This window comes from Otolemur garnettii, unplaced genomic scaffold, assembly GCF_000181295.1.
Source record: "Otolemur garnettii isolate 467f Iridium unplaced genomic scaffold, OtoGar3 scaffold00019, whole genome shotgun sequence".
Lineage (NCBI taxonomy): Eukaryota > Metazoa > Chordata > Mammalia > Primates > Galagidae > Otolemur > Otolemur garnettii.
The window spans coordinates 19,843,918-19,861,358 of record NW_003852414.1 but is presented as its reverse complement, the minus strand read 5'-3'; the positions used below and the strand labels follow the sequence as shown (position 1 = coordinate 19,861,358).

Sequence of the window (17,441 nt, the reverse complement as noted above, 5' to 3'; positions counted from 1 at the left end):
TCCCTGAACTAACAACATTTATCAAAGTGTGTTCTTTAAAGGATTATATACTTGTGCCCCTCCAGGAGACCCCCCCCCCCAAGCACATTATAATATATTAAAGCTTTCAGAATTCTCAGAATAAAACAAAACAGAACAAAACCATTTAGCTTTATTGAGTTCAGTATTTCCAATTTCTCTCAACATAAAAACCTTTCTAATTAATATTACCTATGAAAATCTAAAAAGCATTGTAGCAAAAGCTGGCCCAGAAAAATCTTAATCACAAATCTCATAATACCAAATTAACACTCCAAGAAGCTAGTACAGATCATTCACCCCTAAGACTTTCTCCTTCCTCAGAACCAAAGCATTCACTCTCCAATAATTCACTTGACAATTAAGCATGCAATCTCTTATATTATATTTGATTGAAATTTTATTTCCCTCTTGCTTTTTGTGTTTATACCTTGTCTCCCCAACTACATCATTAGGTTCCTGACCTCAGAAATTGTGACTCTTTTTTTCTGAGTTTCCTGCAATGCTCCTGATTTGTGTGCGATGAATATAAGAAAGCAGGTAATGAACACAGCAAACAATTCCTGATTTTACTTGTATCCAGAGCAACTTACCATCAAGCTAAATTTTGTAAACACAATATCCCACTAGTTAACCTAAAAACTTGAATTTCATGTTTTTTTATCATCTACCAACGCCCGCTGTCAGTCCCCTCCTAGCAGTACCATTCCCTACCCCACTCTCACCTAGCCCATATCTGAAACTCTGTCACCTCCATGAGATGACCTGGCTACTTGGGTTGAGGAGAACTACCAACAGTGGTCTGTTCAGACTCCTATGGAAGCTGTCTGGTAATAGGCCCCTGGTATTTCCCAGGGTGGTCTTTAAAAAACTCACCACTATCCAAGGTAAAGACTCTTAAGACAAGAATCAATAAAACATGGGCCACAACAACATTTACTAGTATCAGAGAATTTACAGAACCTTTTGTGGTCCATACATTTGGACCCCCAACATGACAGAGGCACCCTACACGGCACCCTGACTCGTCATAGCTGATCCTGCTGCAAACACAACAAGGCCTCTGGCTGTCTTCACCTTGGAGAATGGTTTTTACTTTACAAAAGCAAAAAGTGTAATACCTACAATGAGGGAATAACGTAGCAGCAATGGCTCACTTCCCAGTTAAAATCTCAGCCATTTCAAGCTTTGTTGAATAAATTCACATTTTTTAAATTTAGAATTCCGTAAATTCAGAACTGTTGTATCACTATCAAATTTCAATAATATGCTCATCAACAATCACGTTCTTAATCTAAAGAATCCTTACTCAATTTTTAAAAATATATATATATTACAAAATAAATGCTTAAATACATACATGAAATCTGAAATCCCCCCTCAGCATGGAACAAAGATCCTCTGCTACATCAGACATGCAGGGATGCAATGTAGCAACCAATCTTGCATAAAATGGTAGCAAATCCAACCTGCAAAAGTTATATGTGATATGTGTAAAAGGAAAGACATATCAGAAATAATTCAATTTAAAATTTAAACTTTCTCAGACGTATTCACACATTAAATGATTTTAAAAGTAACAATCATACAGACATGCCTATTTATTGACATCGAAATGAAATGTCTGAAAATTCAATCAGCCTTACAAAAGTTTATTAATAATCTGGCGTTTTCCATTCAGTGAATTTATCACACATCTCTAATTTTACTAAGTATGTAATTTTGATAAAATGTGAAACACCAAGCAAATAAAAGGTTCTGACATGGTTTAAATTTTTAATCATGTAATTACTAAGTAACTGCATATTTAGAAAACTAAAGGCAATTTATACAATGTAAAACAGAATCCTTTCAAATAATTTCTTTCATTTATCCAGGGGTAATCTATTTAGAAACCCCAACATCTAAAATAAGAAGGTAATCAATAACCAAAAACATCCAAGAAGTCAAAACAGTATCACAAATCCACGCACTAACTTACATTTTTTTTTTTTTTTTTTTTTTTGAGACAGAGCCTCAAGCTGTCCCCCTGGGTAGAGTGCCGTGGCATTACAGCTCACAGCAACCTCCAACTCCTGGGCTCAAGCGAGTCTCCTGCCTCTGCCTCCCAAGTAGCTGGGACCACAGGCGCCCGCCACAACTCCCGGCTAATTTTTGGTTGCAGCCATCATTGTTGTTTGGCGGGTCCGGGCTGCGGATTCGAACCCGCCACCTTAGGTGTACGTGGCTGGCGCCTTAGCCAGTTGAGCTATAGGGGCCGAGCCAACTTACATTTTTTATTCATTTCAGAACCCACTTGGATCCACCTTCAGGATCATACTTTAGACAGTAAATGGCAAGTATGTGGCACTCGCGTGGCCACCCCTTCCACAGTCAGCCCAGTCTTTTTCATCACACATGGACAAAGCTCCATCCAAAAATGCTGCCTTATGCAGCTACTGCTAATTGGAATCCACACAAGCTAAAACTTATTTTCCACTTCTGCCCTAGACATTATTTTATACAACTTGATTACTCCATGATTCGACGCTCAGCAGATCAGATGCCGATGACGGGAAGCAGAGAAGAACTAATAAAAGTGCTGCAGTGACAGCAGCAAGTAATGAGAGCTGCCAGTGAGGAAGGAACCTAAACCCAAACTAAAAGAAGAGGACGAATGAGCTCAAGAACTGTGACAGCTGGAAGCCATCTAGAAAAGAAAGAATCATAAGCCTGAATCATCAACAAATAGATCACTGTACACAGGAATAATACATGAAGATAGTTTGATCATCACAGGAGAGACTGCATTCCATGAAAGGCTTAGAATTAGATCTGGGAAGCCCCCAACACAGACAGATTAACCCTTACACAGAAGAACAGACACAGTGAAGGAAGAAGAATGGAGATAAATTAGAAAGGAGCAGTTAAGGAGAAGGAATTGATTAAATCCACGCCTAAAAGCCTCAAAAACTTGGACTATTATAATTATAAAGATATATATCCTGTATTTTGTTCTTTTTCTTTTTTTTGAAACAGAGTCTCACTATGTTGCCCAGTAGAGGGCTGTGGCGTCCCAGCTCACAGCAACCTCTAACTCTTGGGCTTAAGCAATTCTCTTGTCTCAGCCTCCCAAGTACCTGGGACTACTAGTGCCCATCACAATGCCTGGCTATATTTTTTTTTTTTTTTTTTGGTTGTAGCTGTCACTGTTGTTTGGCAGACCCAGGCGGGGTTCAAACTCACCAGCTCTGGTGTGTGTGGCTGGCGCCCTAGCGGCTAAGCTACAGGCACTGATCCTTATTTAGTTCTTAACTAATGTGCTAGCTAGGCACAGGCAGGCATCTATACATGTTATTCAACTTATCAACCTAATCACCACCCCATGATGCGGACACTGTAATCACCATTTCAGAAATGAGACAACAGAAGAGAAGAAGCTTTGCAATAAAATCTCAATAATTCTTTTTAAATGAAACCATACCATTCTTTAAAGAAACAGCAAAAACTACAATCCATTACATAAAAATTCAAAAATATTTCAAATTAAAACATTTAATGTTGACTCGGTGCCTGTAGATCAAGCAGCTAAGGCGCCAGCCACATACACCAGAGCTGGCCCGTTTGAACCCAGCCCAGGCCTACCAAACGACAACTACAACCAAAAAAAAAAAAATAGCCAGGCGTTGTGGCGGGCGTCTGTAGTCCTAGCTACTTGGGAGGCTGAGGCAAGAGAATCACTTAAGCCCAGGAGTTGGAGGTTGCTGTGAGCTGTGATGCCACAGCACTCTACCCAGGGCAACAGCTTGAGGCTCTGTCTCAAAACAAACAAACAAACAAACAAAACATTTAATGTTAAATATTAAACATTTAAATATTCAAAAAGTTTCCTCAATTGAAGATTAAGCTTCTGTCATGGACAATGCATATAATGTAGGTCACATTACTCCCTGAAAAATATTTTTTAAAAGCCTGGAAAAAGTGAACATTTAATTTTCCTACATCATAAATAGATTTACTTTAACATGAAACTTCTAAGTATTAGTTATCATAGAATATTAGGTTCTTCATTTGTTTCCCATACCCATTTTAGCAACAATAAAATATTCTTTTTCAGTTCACAATCAGTTGCCAAATTCAACTATAGGACTTTTAACCCACACTTAGCTTCTACTGCTCCCAATTGTCACAATACAGATACAAGAGGGAAGGTCACAGACTAACAGAGAACAATGGGCTGGGAGTTAGGAGGCCCAGGAGTGAACTCTCTGGCAGCAAACAGTACCTCTGCTCCACCTGTTCCAGGCACAGTGGCTCCTCAGCAAAGCCTTGCACTGGTGGTACCCTTGGCCTTTCCCTAAGTGCCATTCCAAATATGCCACTGAAACCACAAACTCACCCCACCTTCCTCCCAATCCCCTTACCCTGTACAACCTTTTTATTTTTTTTTTTTTTTTGAGACAGAGTCTTGCTGCTACCCAGGCAGTGGCATCATCACAGCTCACTGCAACCTCAAACTCCTGGGCTCAAGCAAGTCTCCCGAGTAGCTGGGACTACCGGCTAGTGCCACCATACCTGGCTAATTTTTATATTTCTGTCTGCAGAGACAGGGTCTTACCATGTTGCCCAGGCTGATTTTGAACTACTTGCCTTAAGCAATCCTCCCACCTCAGCCTACCAAAGTGCTGGGATTATAGGTATGAGCTACCTTGCCCCAATTGCTTTTTAAAATATAATTTACCACTTTCTAACATAATAAATAATTTACTTATTTGTTACGTTCATTTTATTTGTTACGCCTCCCAGAGACTAGAATGTTACATTCCATGGGACAGTTTACCAAGCACTCAAAACAATGCTTAGAACCAGTAGGTACTCTAGAATCTAGATAGACAGACAGACAGACAGACAGATAGATAGATGGCTTTGGGATCTCACTCTGAAGCATACTGTTAGCATTTAGTCTAAGATAGTTTTCCCTATATTAAGGAAGTATCATCCTATCTTTACAAAAATATTAAATTTCACGAAAAAACTTATTTATCAAATATCTTTTAAGCAACTAACAGGATATCATAGTTTCTTATTTTCCAATTGATGTTATACATATTAGATTTCCTATGTTCAACTATTCTTCCATTCCTAAGAGTAATCCTCTTTGATCATACTGGATTCTTATTCTTTAATATGCTATGTATTAAATATGATTTGTGAGTATTTTACCTACAGTTTTTACACAGACATTCAAAAGATTATTTAATACTTTTAACTTTCTAATTCCTTTTTGTTAGATTTTATCTTTTTTTAATGAAATATGAAATATCAAGTTTTTATTTATTTTTTTGAAACAGAGTCTCATTATGTCACCCTTGGTAGAGTGCCATGATGCCACAGCTCACAGCAACCTCAAACTCTTGGGTTCCAGTGATTCTCTTGCCTCAGTCTCCCTTGTAGCTGGGACTACAGGCACCCACCACAATGCCCAGCTATTTTGTTTGTTTGTTTGTTTGTTTGTTTAGCAGGCTCAGGCCGAGTTTGAACCCACCAGCCCCCCATTGCAGGTCTCCAGCGCCCTAACAAGTGCCAAGCCAGAAGTAGCAAGTTTTTAATGCTCTGCACCAAGTGATATAGCAGAGAAATTACTTATTCCATGGAAAATCAAAAGAACTCAGTAAAGCTATCTAGTGTTAGTCTATTAATACTTCATCTAATAAGTTTTCACATTTTCTTCCCTGATCACTGCTGTATGTGGATATTTTATTTTGTCCTAAATCAGTTTTTAAAAAATATGTTTTTCAACAAATTATTATGCTAAAATTCAAGTGGCTTTTTTTTCATATTTCTAGCATAATATCTGTTCATTTCTTAAACTTTTTAGTGTTCTTTATTTCTTTTTTCTAGATTCTGTATTTGGATTTTTTAAGAATCAGCTCTAAAATTTCTAATCTAAGTTTACCTTGGTTGCCTCTTTTAATGTATTCTTTAACAATGTTTGAGATCATAATACTTACCATGAAAAAATTCTTAAACTATGTTATGTCTTCTATTTATTGGCCTGTCACTTATAACTTGCTTCATTTTTTTCTTCTTCTTCCAATTATCTCAATCTACTTCAAACCTTTTATTTTCTCACACATGGTCTCGCTCTGTCACCTAGGCTGGAGTACAGTGGCCCAGTCATACCTCACTATAACTTCAAACTCCTGGGCTCAAGGGATACACTCGCCTTAGGCTCGCAAAGTGCTGGAATTAGAGGCATGAACCACCATTCTTGGCCAAGACTATTTCTGAGCTCTCAAAAATATGCAGATATAGCTACCCATTTTAAAATAAAACAGTTTTGTGTTATCTGTTTAGGTATGCATTAGTGAACTAACAACACAGGAAAGTGCTTTCAGCTTCAACAGAGATTTTTAAAAATGGTTTAAGGGGGCGGTGCCTGTGGCTCAAAGGAGTAGGTGCAGGTGCTGGTCCCATATGCCAGAGGTGGCAGGTTCAAACCCAGCCCCAGCCAAAAAATGCAAAAAAAAAAAAAAAAAAAAAGGTTTAAGGATTCCCTGAGAAGAACTTAACTCCTGTAAGCTTTTCTAGGTAGTTAGTAAATCTAGTTTTTGTTTCTTTTGGAACTGGCAAAGTGGAAATAAAGTTAGATGCTCCATTTTTTCAGGATCTTCTAACCCATAAAATGAACAGCTCATACTAAAATGTACCCTGCCCTCTTTAAATCTTCAAGTTCTGTGACTGTCCATTCATTATTTCACAAAGTAAAATCCCTTATGTTGTAAACAAAGTAATAAATTATATACTTGTTCAGCGCCAGCCCTGCTTAAGAATGTTTTTCTGTCTTTTCACCTTCCTAAGAATACAAGCTCAAAGGGAAATGAAGTGTGCAAAATGTCACATCATTCATGTGAAAGCTATTATAATACAAAATGAAATATTTTAATCAATATAAAGAGCAATTTCTGTGCCCAAATTTAAGCTAGATGGATAGGTCATCTATTGTGAGTTTCCTGAAAAGCAACTGGACAATAAACTTAGATCTTCCCTTTGAAAATGAATTCCAAAATGTTCTGAGTGTGAAAATTATTTTGACCAATGGTTAACAAAAATCTTAGAAAGAATCCGTTTTTCTTAAACAATAATAAAACCCTGTTTATATTTTCAAGATCTCCTGAATGACACATTTAAGTATCATTCTGGTAGTTAATGATAATCAAGTTAGTAAACATTCAATCACTAACTAGAAGCAAGTAAATAGCAAGAAAGCAGACATGCACACACAAACACACAGGCTTTTGTTACTGGGGGCGGAAATGCTTACAGGTTTTTATCTTCTAATCAATTGGCTTTCCAAAAGAAATGTCTGCCTTTTTTTTTCTGTTTAAAAATCTAAAGAATTCAACTTGAAAGCTACAAATTTTATCTGTGCTCAAAAATACTTGGGGGAAAAAGACTGTGAAAGAACACAGTTACAGTTCAATTAAAGAATACAAAGGATTCCCTTCATAGGAAACACTAAAGGAGATGACTCCAAAAAGATGAAATATAATAAATAGAAGATTTCAGATTACTTTGAAATCCCCAACCAAATGCCCTGTTGACTGTTTTCACAATGTTGCTGTTCCAACACAACAGTGCCATCAAGTGGTTTCACGTCCTAACAGGTTTCAAATACTCACTCTTTCAGTAGTTCCAAATTTAAGGAGGGAAGACATCCAGGGAGAAACTTTCTCACAAGACTCCAACAAACTTTCCTAAAAGCTTGACCACAAAAGTTTTCAAACATCAAGTGTAGCACTTCACCTCTGAATAGCACTCTGCTTACGTTTAAATCTAAGAAGATCCTGGACACTCACCTGCCAACACTTAGCTACCTTATGGCTTCAAAGTCACCATAAACAACACCAGGTGCTTCTACATTTACAATAAGGAAAGAAGAGATTCTTACACATTTTCCCTAACTCTGATATTAAACTCAAAATCTGGCTTGGCTAAGCTGCTTTCTGGGGGTGCTAGGAATGTCCTACATCTTGGATCTGGATGATGGAAATGTTATGTGTACTTAAGATATAAACACTGTGAAATTTCAGTTATGTGTGTTTATAGACACGTTATATATTACTTGTGAAATGACATGCAAACACTGAATTAAGGGGATTTTTACATTTCATTCCTGTGGATTTCTTCAAATTAATAGGCTAAGAGAAATGACAGCCTTTTGAGTTTCCTTTCTATTTAATGAAGGAAGAACCCAACTGAAAGTTAAAACACACTCCAGATCAGACCTTTAATAACTATAAAGACAGACTCCATCAAATTTAAAAAAAAAAACAAAACTGTTTTTGCTGCATACCACCAAGAAAGTGAAACGATCTCAGAAAATGAAAGAAAATATTTGCAAATTATATCTTTTTTTGTTTTTTGTTTTTTTTGAGACAGCATCTCGCTATGTCGTCCTCAGTAGAGTGCTGTGCCATCATAGCGCACAACAACCTCAAACTCCTGGGCTTAAGCGACTGTCGTCTTGCCTCAGCCTCCCAAGTAGCTGGGACTACAGGCACCTGCCACAACGCCCGCTATTTTTCTGTTGCAGTTGTCATTGCTGCTTAGCTGGCCCGGGCTGGGTTCGAACCTGCCAGCCTCAGTGTATGTGGCTGGCACCATAACCTCTTGCTACGGGTGTTGAACCTACAAATTGTATCTTATAAGGTATGTGCACCCAGAATATACCAAAAAACTTACAACTCAATAAAAAGACAAATATAGTTTTAAAAAGCAAAGGACGTGAACATTTCTCCAAAGATGATATACAAATGGCCAAGAAGCACACGAAAAGATGTTTAACTATATCATTAGTCATTAGAAAAATAACTAATATTTACCCCTCAATATCCTCGAGAGATTGACTCCAAGATCCCACATAAATACCAAAATCTAAGGATGCTCAAGTCCCTGATATAAGTGATACAGTAACGGCATCTAACCTATGCATACCATCCTATATGCTTTAAATCACCTCTAAATTACTTATAATACCTAATACAGTGGAAATGTTATGTAAATAGTTGTTTTACTACATTTTTAAATTTGTATTATTTTTTATTGTTGTATTGTTGTTTTCATTGTTTTTGGTTTTTTTCCCAAAATTTTCAATCCACAATTGGCTGAATTCAGGGATGCAGAATCTCCAGATCCAGAGTGTCAACTGTGCAAACAAAACCACAATGAGGTTCTACTTTCACACCCATGAGGACAGCTATAATCAAAACATAGATAATAACAAGTGTGGCCAGGATGTGAAAAACTTTACCCCTCAACACATTGCTGGTAAGATGTAAAATGGTGCAGCCACTAGGGAAAACTCAAAATGTTAGAGAGTTATCACATAACTCATCAATTCCACTCCTTGTTATGTATCTAAGAGAACTGAAAATAGATGTCTAAATAAAGAAACAGGAACATTATTTGTAACAGTCAAAAAGTACAAATAAACCAGGCATGGTGGCTGACCCTTGTAATCCTAGCATTGTGGGAGGCTGAGGCAGAAGGGTTTCTTGAGTTCTTGAGCTCGGGGGTTCAAGACCAGCCTGAGCAAGAATGAGACCGTGTTTCTACTAAAACAGAAAAATTAGCCAGTGTCATGGTAGACACCTGGAGTCCCAGCTACTGGTGAGGTTCAGGGAAAAGGATCACCTGAGCCCAGGAGCTTGAAGTTACAGTGAGCTATGATCATGCTACTGTACTCCAGCCTGGGTAACAAAGCAAGACCTCATCTCTCTTAAGGAGAAAAAAAAAAAAAAAAAAGCCCCAAAACTGGGGAGTTTGGGTAGGAAAAAAACAAAACAACTAAACTACTGGCTAAAGTAATAAAGATTAGAAAGAAAGGGAAGTGCAAATATGGCACTATTTATAATGGCAGAGGTCGGAAAGTTTTAAACAGTTAAATATACGGTGAAATTTACTAAATATAGTACATCCATTAAAAGAAACCCTGCAGTTCTAAAAGAAATAACAAGGAAAATCTTGTGTATTTAAATGAAAAGGTATGTATAATAAATTGTCCATTGTATAAAAAATAGGAAATAGGAATCTATAATTATATTTTCTTACATATGATACAGAAGTAAATTCAAGAGAATATGTAAGATTCTTTTTTTTTGAGACAGTCTCATTATGTTGCCCTTTATGGTACAGTGCCATGGAATCACAGTTCATTGCTATCTCCAACTCTTGGGCTTAAGCCAGCGGTTCTCAACCTGTAGGTTGCAACCCCTTTGGGGGTCGAACGACCCTTTCACAGGGGTTGCTAAGACCATCCTGCATATCAGATATTTATATTATGATTCATAACAGTAGCAAAATTATAGTTATGAAGTAGCAACAAAAATAATTTTATGGCTGGGGGTCAGCACAACATGAGGAACTGTATTAAGGAAGGGTGAGAACCACTGGCTTAAGAGCCATTAGGAAGGTTGAGAACCACTGGCTTAAGCAATTCTCCTGCCGCAGGCTCCCAAGTAGGTAGGACTACAGGCGCCCGCCACAATGCCCAGCTATATTTCTTTGTTGTTGCAGTTGTCATTGTTGGTTGGCTGGCCCGGGCCAGGCTCGAACCCACCAGCCTCAGTACATGGCTGGCGCCATAACCTGTGCTACAGGTGCCAAGTCAAAAAAATATGGAACTCTTCACAAATTTGTGTGTCATCCTTGCTATAAGATTCTTGACAGTGGTTTCCTATCGAAAGGAAAGTGAACTGGGTAGATAGAGAAGAATAGGAAGGAGACTTTTCACTATACAGTATTTCATACTTGGGTTTGAGCCATGACAACTTATTATTTATTATTTTAAACTGCTCATGACCAACATTAATGCATCCAATATTTTAAAATATGTACTATGTACTGAACACTATGCTTGATGTTAGAGATGTACAAAATGAAAAGATCTAGTCGTCTCTCCTAAAGGGCTGGAAGCTCAGATACAGCAGCAAACCAGCAATGGGAACATGCCTAACTCCTCCCATGAACACATGTGGAAACCGCTATAGAAGAGCACCTGTATCTACATAAGGAAAGTAAGGCTGTTCAAAGAAGACGGCTTTTGTGCCAAGATTTAAAGGGTGAGTCCAAGATTTCCAGTGGAAAAATAAAGGACATCCCAGATGAAACAGAAAGTAGAGGCAAAGGCATGAAATGGGAGTGGAGAGAGCAGAGTAGAAATCCTCTGCAAGAAGGAGAGTAGCTAGAATGAAGACTAAAGAAACTGAAAACGGGCTCAGAAAGGGCATTGTGTGCTATGCTACATACTTCCATGCTGGGGATAAAGAAGTAAACACGGCCTCCTCCTTGTAGCTTACAGTCTAGGGGACAACGTCAGGCCGTCCAAGCAGCGGTTTAGCCACAGTTGGATGCCATGACCTTTCCTGTCTCTGCCTCTCTGCACACTGTTGCCCTGTCAGAAATGCTTTCTCTATTCTCCTTCCTCACCCATTGCTGTCTAGCCAATTCCTTTCTCAGGACTCAGATTAAATGACCCTTGTTCCAGGCAGCCTACTCTGACTCCCCAGACTAAATCAATCAGTTCCAGTAGCACTATGCTTCAAAGCATGCTGTGCTTCTTCACAACTGCGCTTAGAATTATTCATCTGTCTTCCCCTGCAATTCATAAACTAAGTGAATACAATGAACCAAGTCAATCTTTTTCATCATTGTATCTCTAGCACTGAGCACAGTATGCAGATGACCACTAATGAATTATTGATAAATGAATAAATTTTAGAATATAATTTAATCTTTCCTGATCATCAAGCTGATTGTAACAAACTGATACAATTCAGGTATGTAAGATTGTGGGGTCTATTTCTCATAGCTCATTCACTGTGCATTTTAAGTAATCTTTATCTTTTTAAAATATTTTTTCTTTCTTTCTTTTTTTTTTTTTTTTTTGAGACAGAGTCTCAAGCTGTCACCCTGGGTAGAGTGCTGTGGCATCACAGCTCACAGCAACCTCCAACTCCTCGGCTCAAGCGATTCTCCTGCCTCTGCCTCCCAAGCAGCTAGGACCGTAGGCGCCCGCCACAACACCTGGCCATTTTTTTGTTGCTGTTGCAGCTGTCATTGTTTTTTGGCAGCCCAGGCTAGATTCCAACCCACCAGCTCAGGTGTATGTGGCTGGTGCCTTCGCTCCTTGAGCCACAGGCGCTGAGCCTAAAATATTTTTTCTCTCTTCTCAAACCATAATTTGTTATTTCCTACTACTACAAACTGACGCTTCTAGCAGATTCTAACTACTACTAATTTACATGCAGTTTTCTATTTCCTGAGCAAACAGATAAATTCAGGGATAAAGGATATGACTGACAGAAAACCAAATAATAGTACACAATTTTTTAGGACCATTTTTTTTTTGAAGGTAAAAGAGGAAAAGGCATACAAAAAGAGAAGATGCCCTTTTATAAGTAAACTACTTAAACATCACTGCACGGTTTATTTTGTTAAACAACATTAATTAATTAATTTATTTATTTATTTATATGTTTACCTTTTTACTACTGGCAAGATCAACCAGGTAGCAAGCTTTTAATTTTTGCTAACTTTAGTTTATTCTATACTATAAATGTTGGAATAAAAATTAAGTCTAGACAATTATTGCTACATGTTACTTCATTCAAATAAACAGTTAAAAAGAAAAATTTGAAAACATACTTCCCATTAGTAGGGTAAAGACTCACTTGAAAAAAAAGAATTAGTCTAAGATACTGAGGGAAAAAAATTGAGGTCTCTTCAATTCAAGGTATTCCCTCCATTTTCATATACACAAAATTGGAATACATCTCAGTATTTTTCCTTAGGTGGGTGTACATAAAATAATGGTGCACCTCCTCATTTACGGCTCCTTAGATTGTACTTCTCAACATGACTTTTTTGATTACATATATTAACACACTCGCTCTCCCTTGCCCCACTAAAATAAAAAACTAAGTGCTCATATTAATGGTGCTGATGGGAAATTAAAAAATCAGCATGACTTCATGATCTATGTGTATATGACTTAATAAAAAAAAATCATCATGAAAGGAAAAAAAAGACAAGTAGTGATTCAGTTTCACCAAGAATTCTTACCATTAAGAGATTATGGGCTTCCACCAATGAATGCACCAAATTAAAATTCTGCTGAAGAGACTTCAGTGAAATCCCTCAGAATGTTTATCTTTTGAGGAAAGTATCTACCTTAGCTATTTTGTACATAATCCCCATAACAGGTAACAAAATTCTTTATTCATTGTAGAATAAACAATGGATCTCCTCCAGATGATCCTAAGGTCAACATTCTATGAGTGGTCCTGAAATGTTCAGGCGAAGCAGGAGTCTTAATTTAGCATAATATAAAGCATGAGAATTCTCTCAAAGCATTATGCAACTATGTGTCTTGAATTACTAGCAATGTTATCACTAATATGACTTCTAATTCTACCCAATGAATCTCTAGGTGGGCTGGTCTTATCTCTATCATAATTACCTAAATAATTTGAAATTTTCCATTTAAAAACAAATTTGAGAACTAGGTACACTAAATTAGTTTCATCTTTACACAAAATAAAAACTCTCCAAAACACTTATATGCCATTTATTATTTTTTTCCACCTCAGAGGTGAAAATTTAAACCAACTGGTTCTATCAATTATTATTGCTCTTAAGTTATCCTTAAATATTTTCTCTTAAAATAGCAGATATCAGAAAAAGTATTTCCATTAGAGCTAACAACACCTATGAGTGAATAAAATCAACACAAGGGGTATTTTTAAAGATAATTAAATAAGAAATTTGACCTTACTTTCTGTAGACATCACTACAGAGTAAAACGCTTCCAAGTTCTCTTTTTTAATACCTACCTTTGTCTAGGAACAATGAAGAGCGCCCGTACCAGCTTCTTCCTGTTTGCCTTTGTGTTCATGTTCATACAAAAATCCATTGCAGCCTATTGGGAGAAAGCAGACTTTTTCCTTAAAAACTTTGATTTAGCTACTAAAAGCAGAAACCTCGCCCACTATAATATTTTCACTTGTTCTTAAATAATAGTTCAAAATGTTTTTAAGACATTAGAATTATAAGCATTTCCCAAATTTAAAAGATCACTAAGCTTAAAGTCCTCTCTAATTACATTTCTAAAAATCTCTGCTTCTTACATTTTGAATGTAACCTAGTGCTGGGAACAGAACTAAGTTAAAAAAAAAACCTACCATGAGATGTTTGGCAAATAACCATATGAAAAATACAATCAATGCCTTTAGCTTTCATTAAAGACAAGTAAATCAATGTTAATATCAGGAAAGTTTTCTGATAGAACTAGAAAGTAGCAAGAACAATTCAAGAACCAAAAAAATTACTAATACTAATAAAGGCATTAAAAAAAAGTCACCCAACCCTCATTTTTTTCACTTTTTTATTTTTTTTTGAGACAAGGTCTCAAGCTGTCACTCTTGGTAGAGTGCTGTGGCATCATAGCTTACAGCAACCTGCAACTCTTGGGCTTAAGCAATCCTCTTGCCTTAGATTTTCTATTTTCTTTTTTTTTTTTTTTTTTGAGACAGGAGCCTCCAGCTGTCCCCCTGGGTAAAGTGCTGTGGCATCACAGCTCACAGCAACCTCCAACTCCTGGGGTCAAGCGATTCTCCTGCCTCAGCCTCCCAAATAGCTGGGACCACAGGCGCCCGCCACAACGCCCGGCTATTTTTTGGTTGCAGTCATTACTGTTGTTTGGAAGGCCGGGCTGGATTCGAACCCACCACCTTGGGTATATATGGCTGGCGCCTTAGCTGCTTGAGCCACAGGCGCTGAGCCAGATTTTCTATTTTCAATAGAGACAGTATTTTGCTTTTGCTCAGGCTGGTCTTGAACTCATGAGCTCACTATTGACCTGCCTCAGCCTCTCCAAGAGCTAGGATTACAGGCATTGAGCCACTGCACCCAGCCCCAACCCTCATTTTAAAAACTACAGATGGGCAGGTGAGGTGGTTCATCCCAGTAATCCCAACACTTTGGGAGGTAAGGCTGGAGGGTCTCCTGAGGCCAGGAGTTCTAGACCAGCCTGGGCTAAAAGAAACAAAATGAGCCAAGCATGGGCCCACACCAATAATCCAAGCTACTTGGGAGGGTGAGGCAGAGATGATGATGGTTTGCATCTAGCAATTTGAGGCTGTAGTGAGCCATGATCAAATCACTGTACTCTAACCTAGGAGACAGAGCAAGACTCTGTCTCTAAAAATGCTTTAAAAATTAACTATAAATGTAGTTCAATGTAAACATTTCACATTGTATATTGAAGCAGTACCCTGAACTCCATAAATGCATCAATGTACAAAGTTATGAGTTAATAAAAAATAATATTTTAAAAAATTAACTATAAAGGGGAAGGCACCTATAGCACAGTGGTTACAGCACCAGCCACATACACCAAAGCTGGGCCAGCTAAACAACAATGACAACTGCAACAGAAAATAGTCGGGGCTCGCCCATAGCACAGTGGTTATGGCACCAGCCAAATACACTGAGTGTGGGAGGTTCAAACCCAGCCCGGGCCAACTGCAACTAAAAAAGAGCCGAGCATTGTGTCAGGCACCTGTCGTCCCAGCTAGTTGGGAGGCTAAGGCAAGACAATGGCTTAAGCCCTAGAGTTTGAAGTTGCTGTGAGCTGTGACACCACAGCACTCTACCAAGGGTGACACAGTGACTCTGTCTCAAAAAAAACCAAACAATTAAAAAAAACCAGCCAGGCATTGTGGCACGTGCCTGTCATCCCAGCTACTCGGGAGGTTGAGGCAAGAGAATTGCTTAAGCTCCAGGGTTTGAAGTTAAATATTAAAAAAAATTAACTATAAATAGGTAGGTGCCTGTAGCACAGTGGTTACAGCACCAGCCACATACACCAAGGCTGGTGGGTTGGACACCATGGCATCACAGCTCACAGCACTCTACCTAGGGTGACATGGTAAGACTCTGTCTCAAAAATAATAATAATAACTATAAATGAATTTATATACACATACAGCACCATATTCAGTTTACATTCTGATTCTGTCTATATAACTTTAGGAAAGTCTTAGCTGTAAGATGAAAGGCTAGATCCAGATCATTTCTAACATTTTTGGTTTTATGAACTCTTATTAAAAATTTGACTTAAGGGCAGCGCCTATGGCTCAAGAGTAGGGCGCTGACCCCTTAGGCCCAGAGTGGCAGGTTCGAACCCAGCCCCAGCCAAACTGCAACAACAACAAAAAAATAGCCGGGTGTTGTGGCGAGCGCCTATAGTACCAGCTACTCAGGAGGCTGAGGCAAGAGAATCACCTAAGCCCAAGAGCTGGAGGCTGCTGTGAGCTACACCACTACGGTACTCTACTGAGGGTGACAGAGTGAGACTCTGTCTCAAAAAAAAAAAAATTTGACTTAAGGTTATTTGTAGCCACATAATTACTAAAGTCATAAAATTCTTAGATTTTCTACCTATTTCCCCCCAATTTTTCCTCTTAAGTCATTTGCACCCTTGCTAATACATGTAGAAGAAATTCCTTTTATGAGAGAGCCAATGGGGTCCAAAAGGAAGCTGATGACTCCCATTTCACATCTGGCTCTGAGAGAGTTAATTCATAATTTATTACGTGGTCATTACTGTCAATAGCTCTTAATAACAAGCTGCACAATGGAGGATGCATTCCAACAGCATAACCTGAGAGTCATAGAATAATGTAACTATCACACATAATTGATGGAGTTCCTCTTATGGTAGGACTTAAAATGGGGAAGGCGTGAACCAAGAGTATCAAATGATCTCTCTTTCACCCTGTTTATGGCCAGTGGACCCAAAACTTAGCAATAAGCCTCTGGGCTTGATGCCCAGAGCTCAGTGGTTATAGCACTTGCCACTTACACCAGGGCTGGTAGGTTTAAACCTGACCTGGGCCTGCTAAACAACGACAGTTACAACAACAAAAAGAATAGCTGGGCACTGTGGCAGGCACCTGTAGTCCCAGCTACTGGGGAGGCTGAGGAAAGAGAATCACGTAAGCCTAAGAGTGTGAGGTTGCTGTGAACTATGATGTTACAGCACTCTATCAAGGGCAACATAGTAAGACTCTGTTTCCCAAAAAAAAAGTAATAATAATAATCCATTGTTTAAGAGTGGTTTCTCTTATATCTATAAAAAAGAAAGCAGAAATAAATGTTGTAATTGCTAAGTTTTTGACAACTGCACATTGACTCAATCACTCAAGAAGCCAATCCGTGGCTCGGCGCCTATAGCTCAACCGGCTAAGGCACCAGCCACGTACACCTAGGGTGGCGGGTTCGAATCCCCAGCCCGGACCCGCCAAAAAACGATGACGGCTGCAACCAAAAAATGGCCGGGCGTTGTGGCGGGCGCCTGTGGTCCCAGCTACTTGGGAGGC

General features: G+C 38.4%; 1 protein-coding gene across 1 annotated transcript in view; it reads right to left on the bottom strand.

Moving 5' to 3' along the window:
* Positions 1-17,441, bottom strand: part of UPF2 (UPF2, regulator of nonsense mediated mRNA decay) — a 100,538-nt gene that overhangs the window by 54,043 nt on the left and 29,054 nt on the right. The window contains exons 8-9 of the mRNA XM_012803360.2: positions 13,893-13,978; positions 1,379-1,487 (exon numbers count right to left, since the gene is read on the bottom strand). Coding sequence (XP_012658814.2) covers positions 1,379-1,487; positions 13,893-13,978 — 195 coding nt within the window. The remainder of the gene's footprint in view (positions 1-1,378; positions 1,488-13,892; positions 13,979-17,441) is intronic.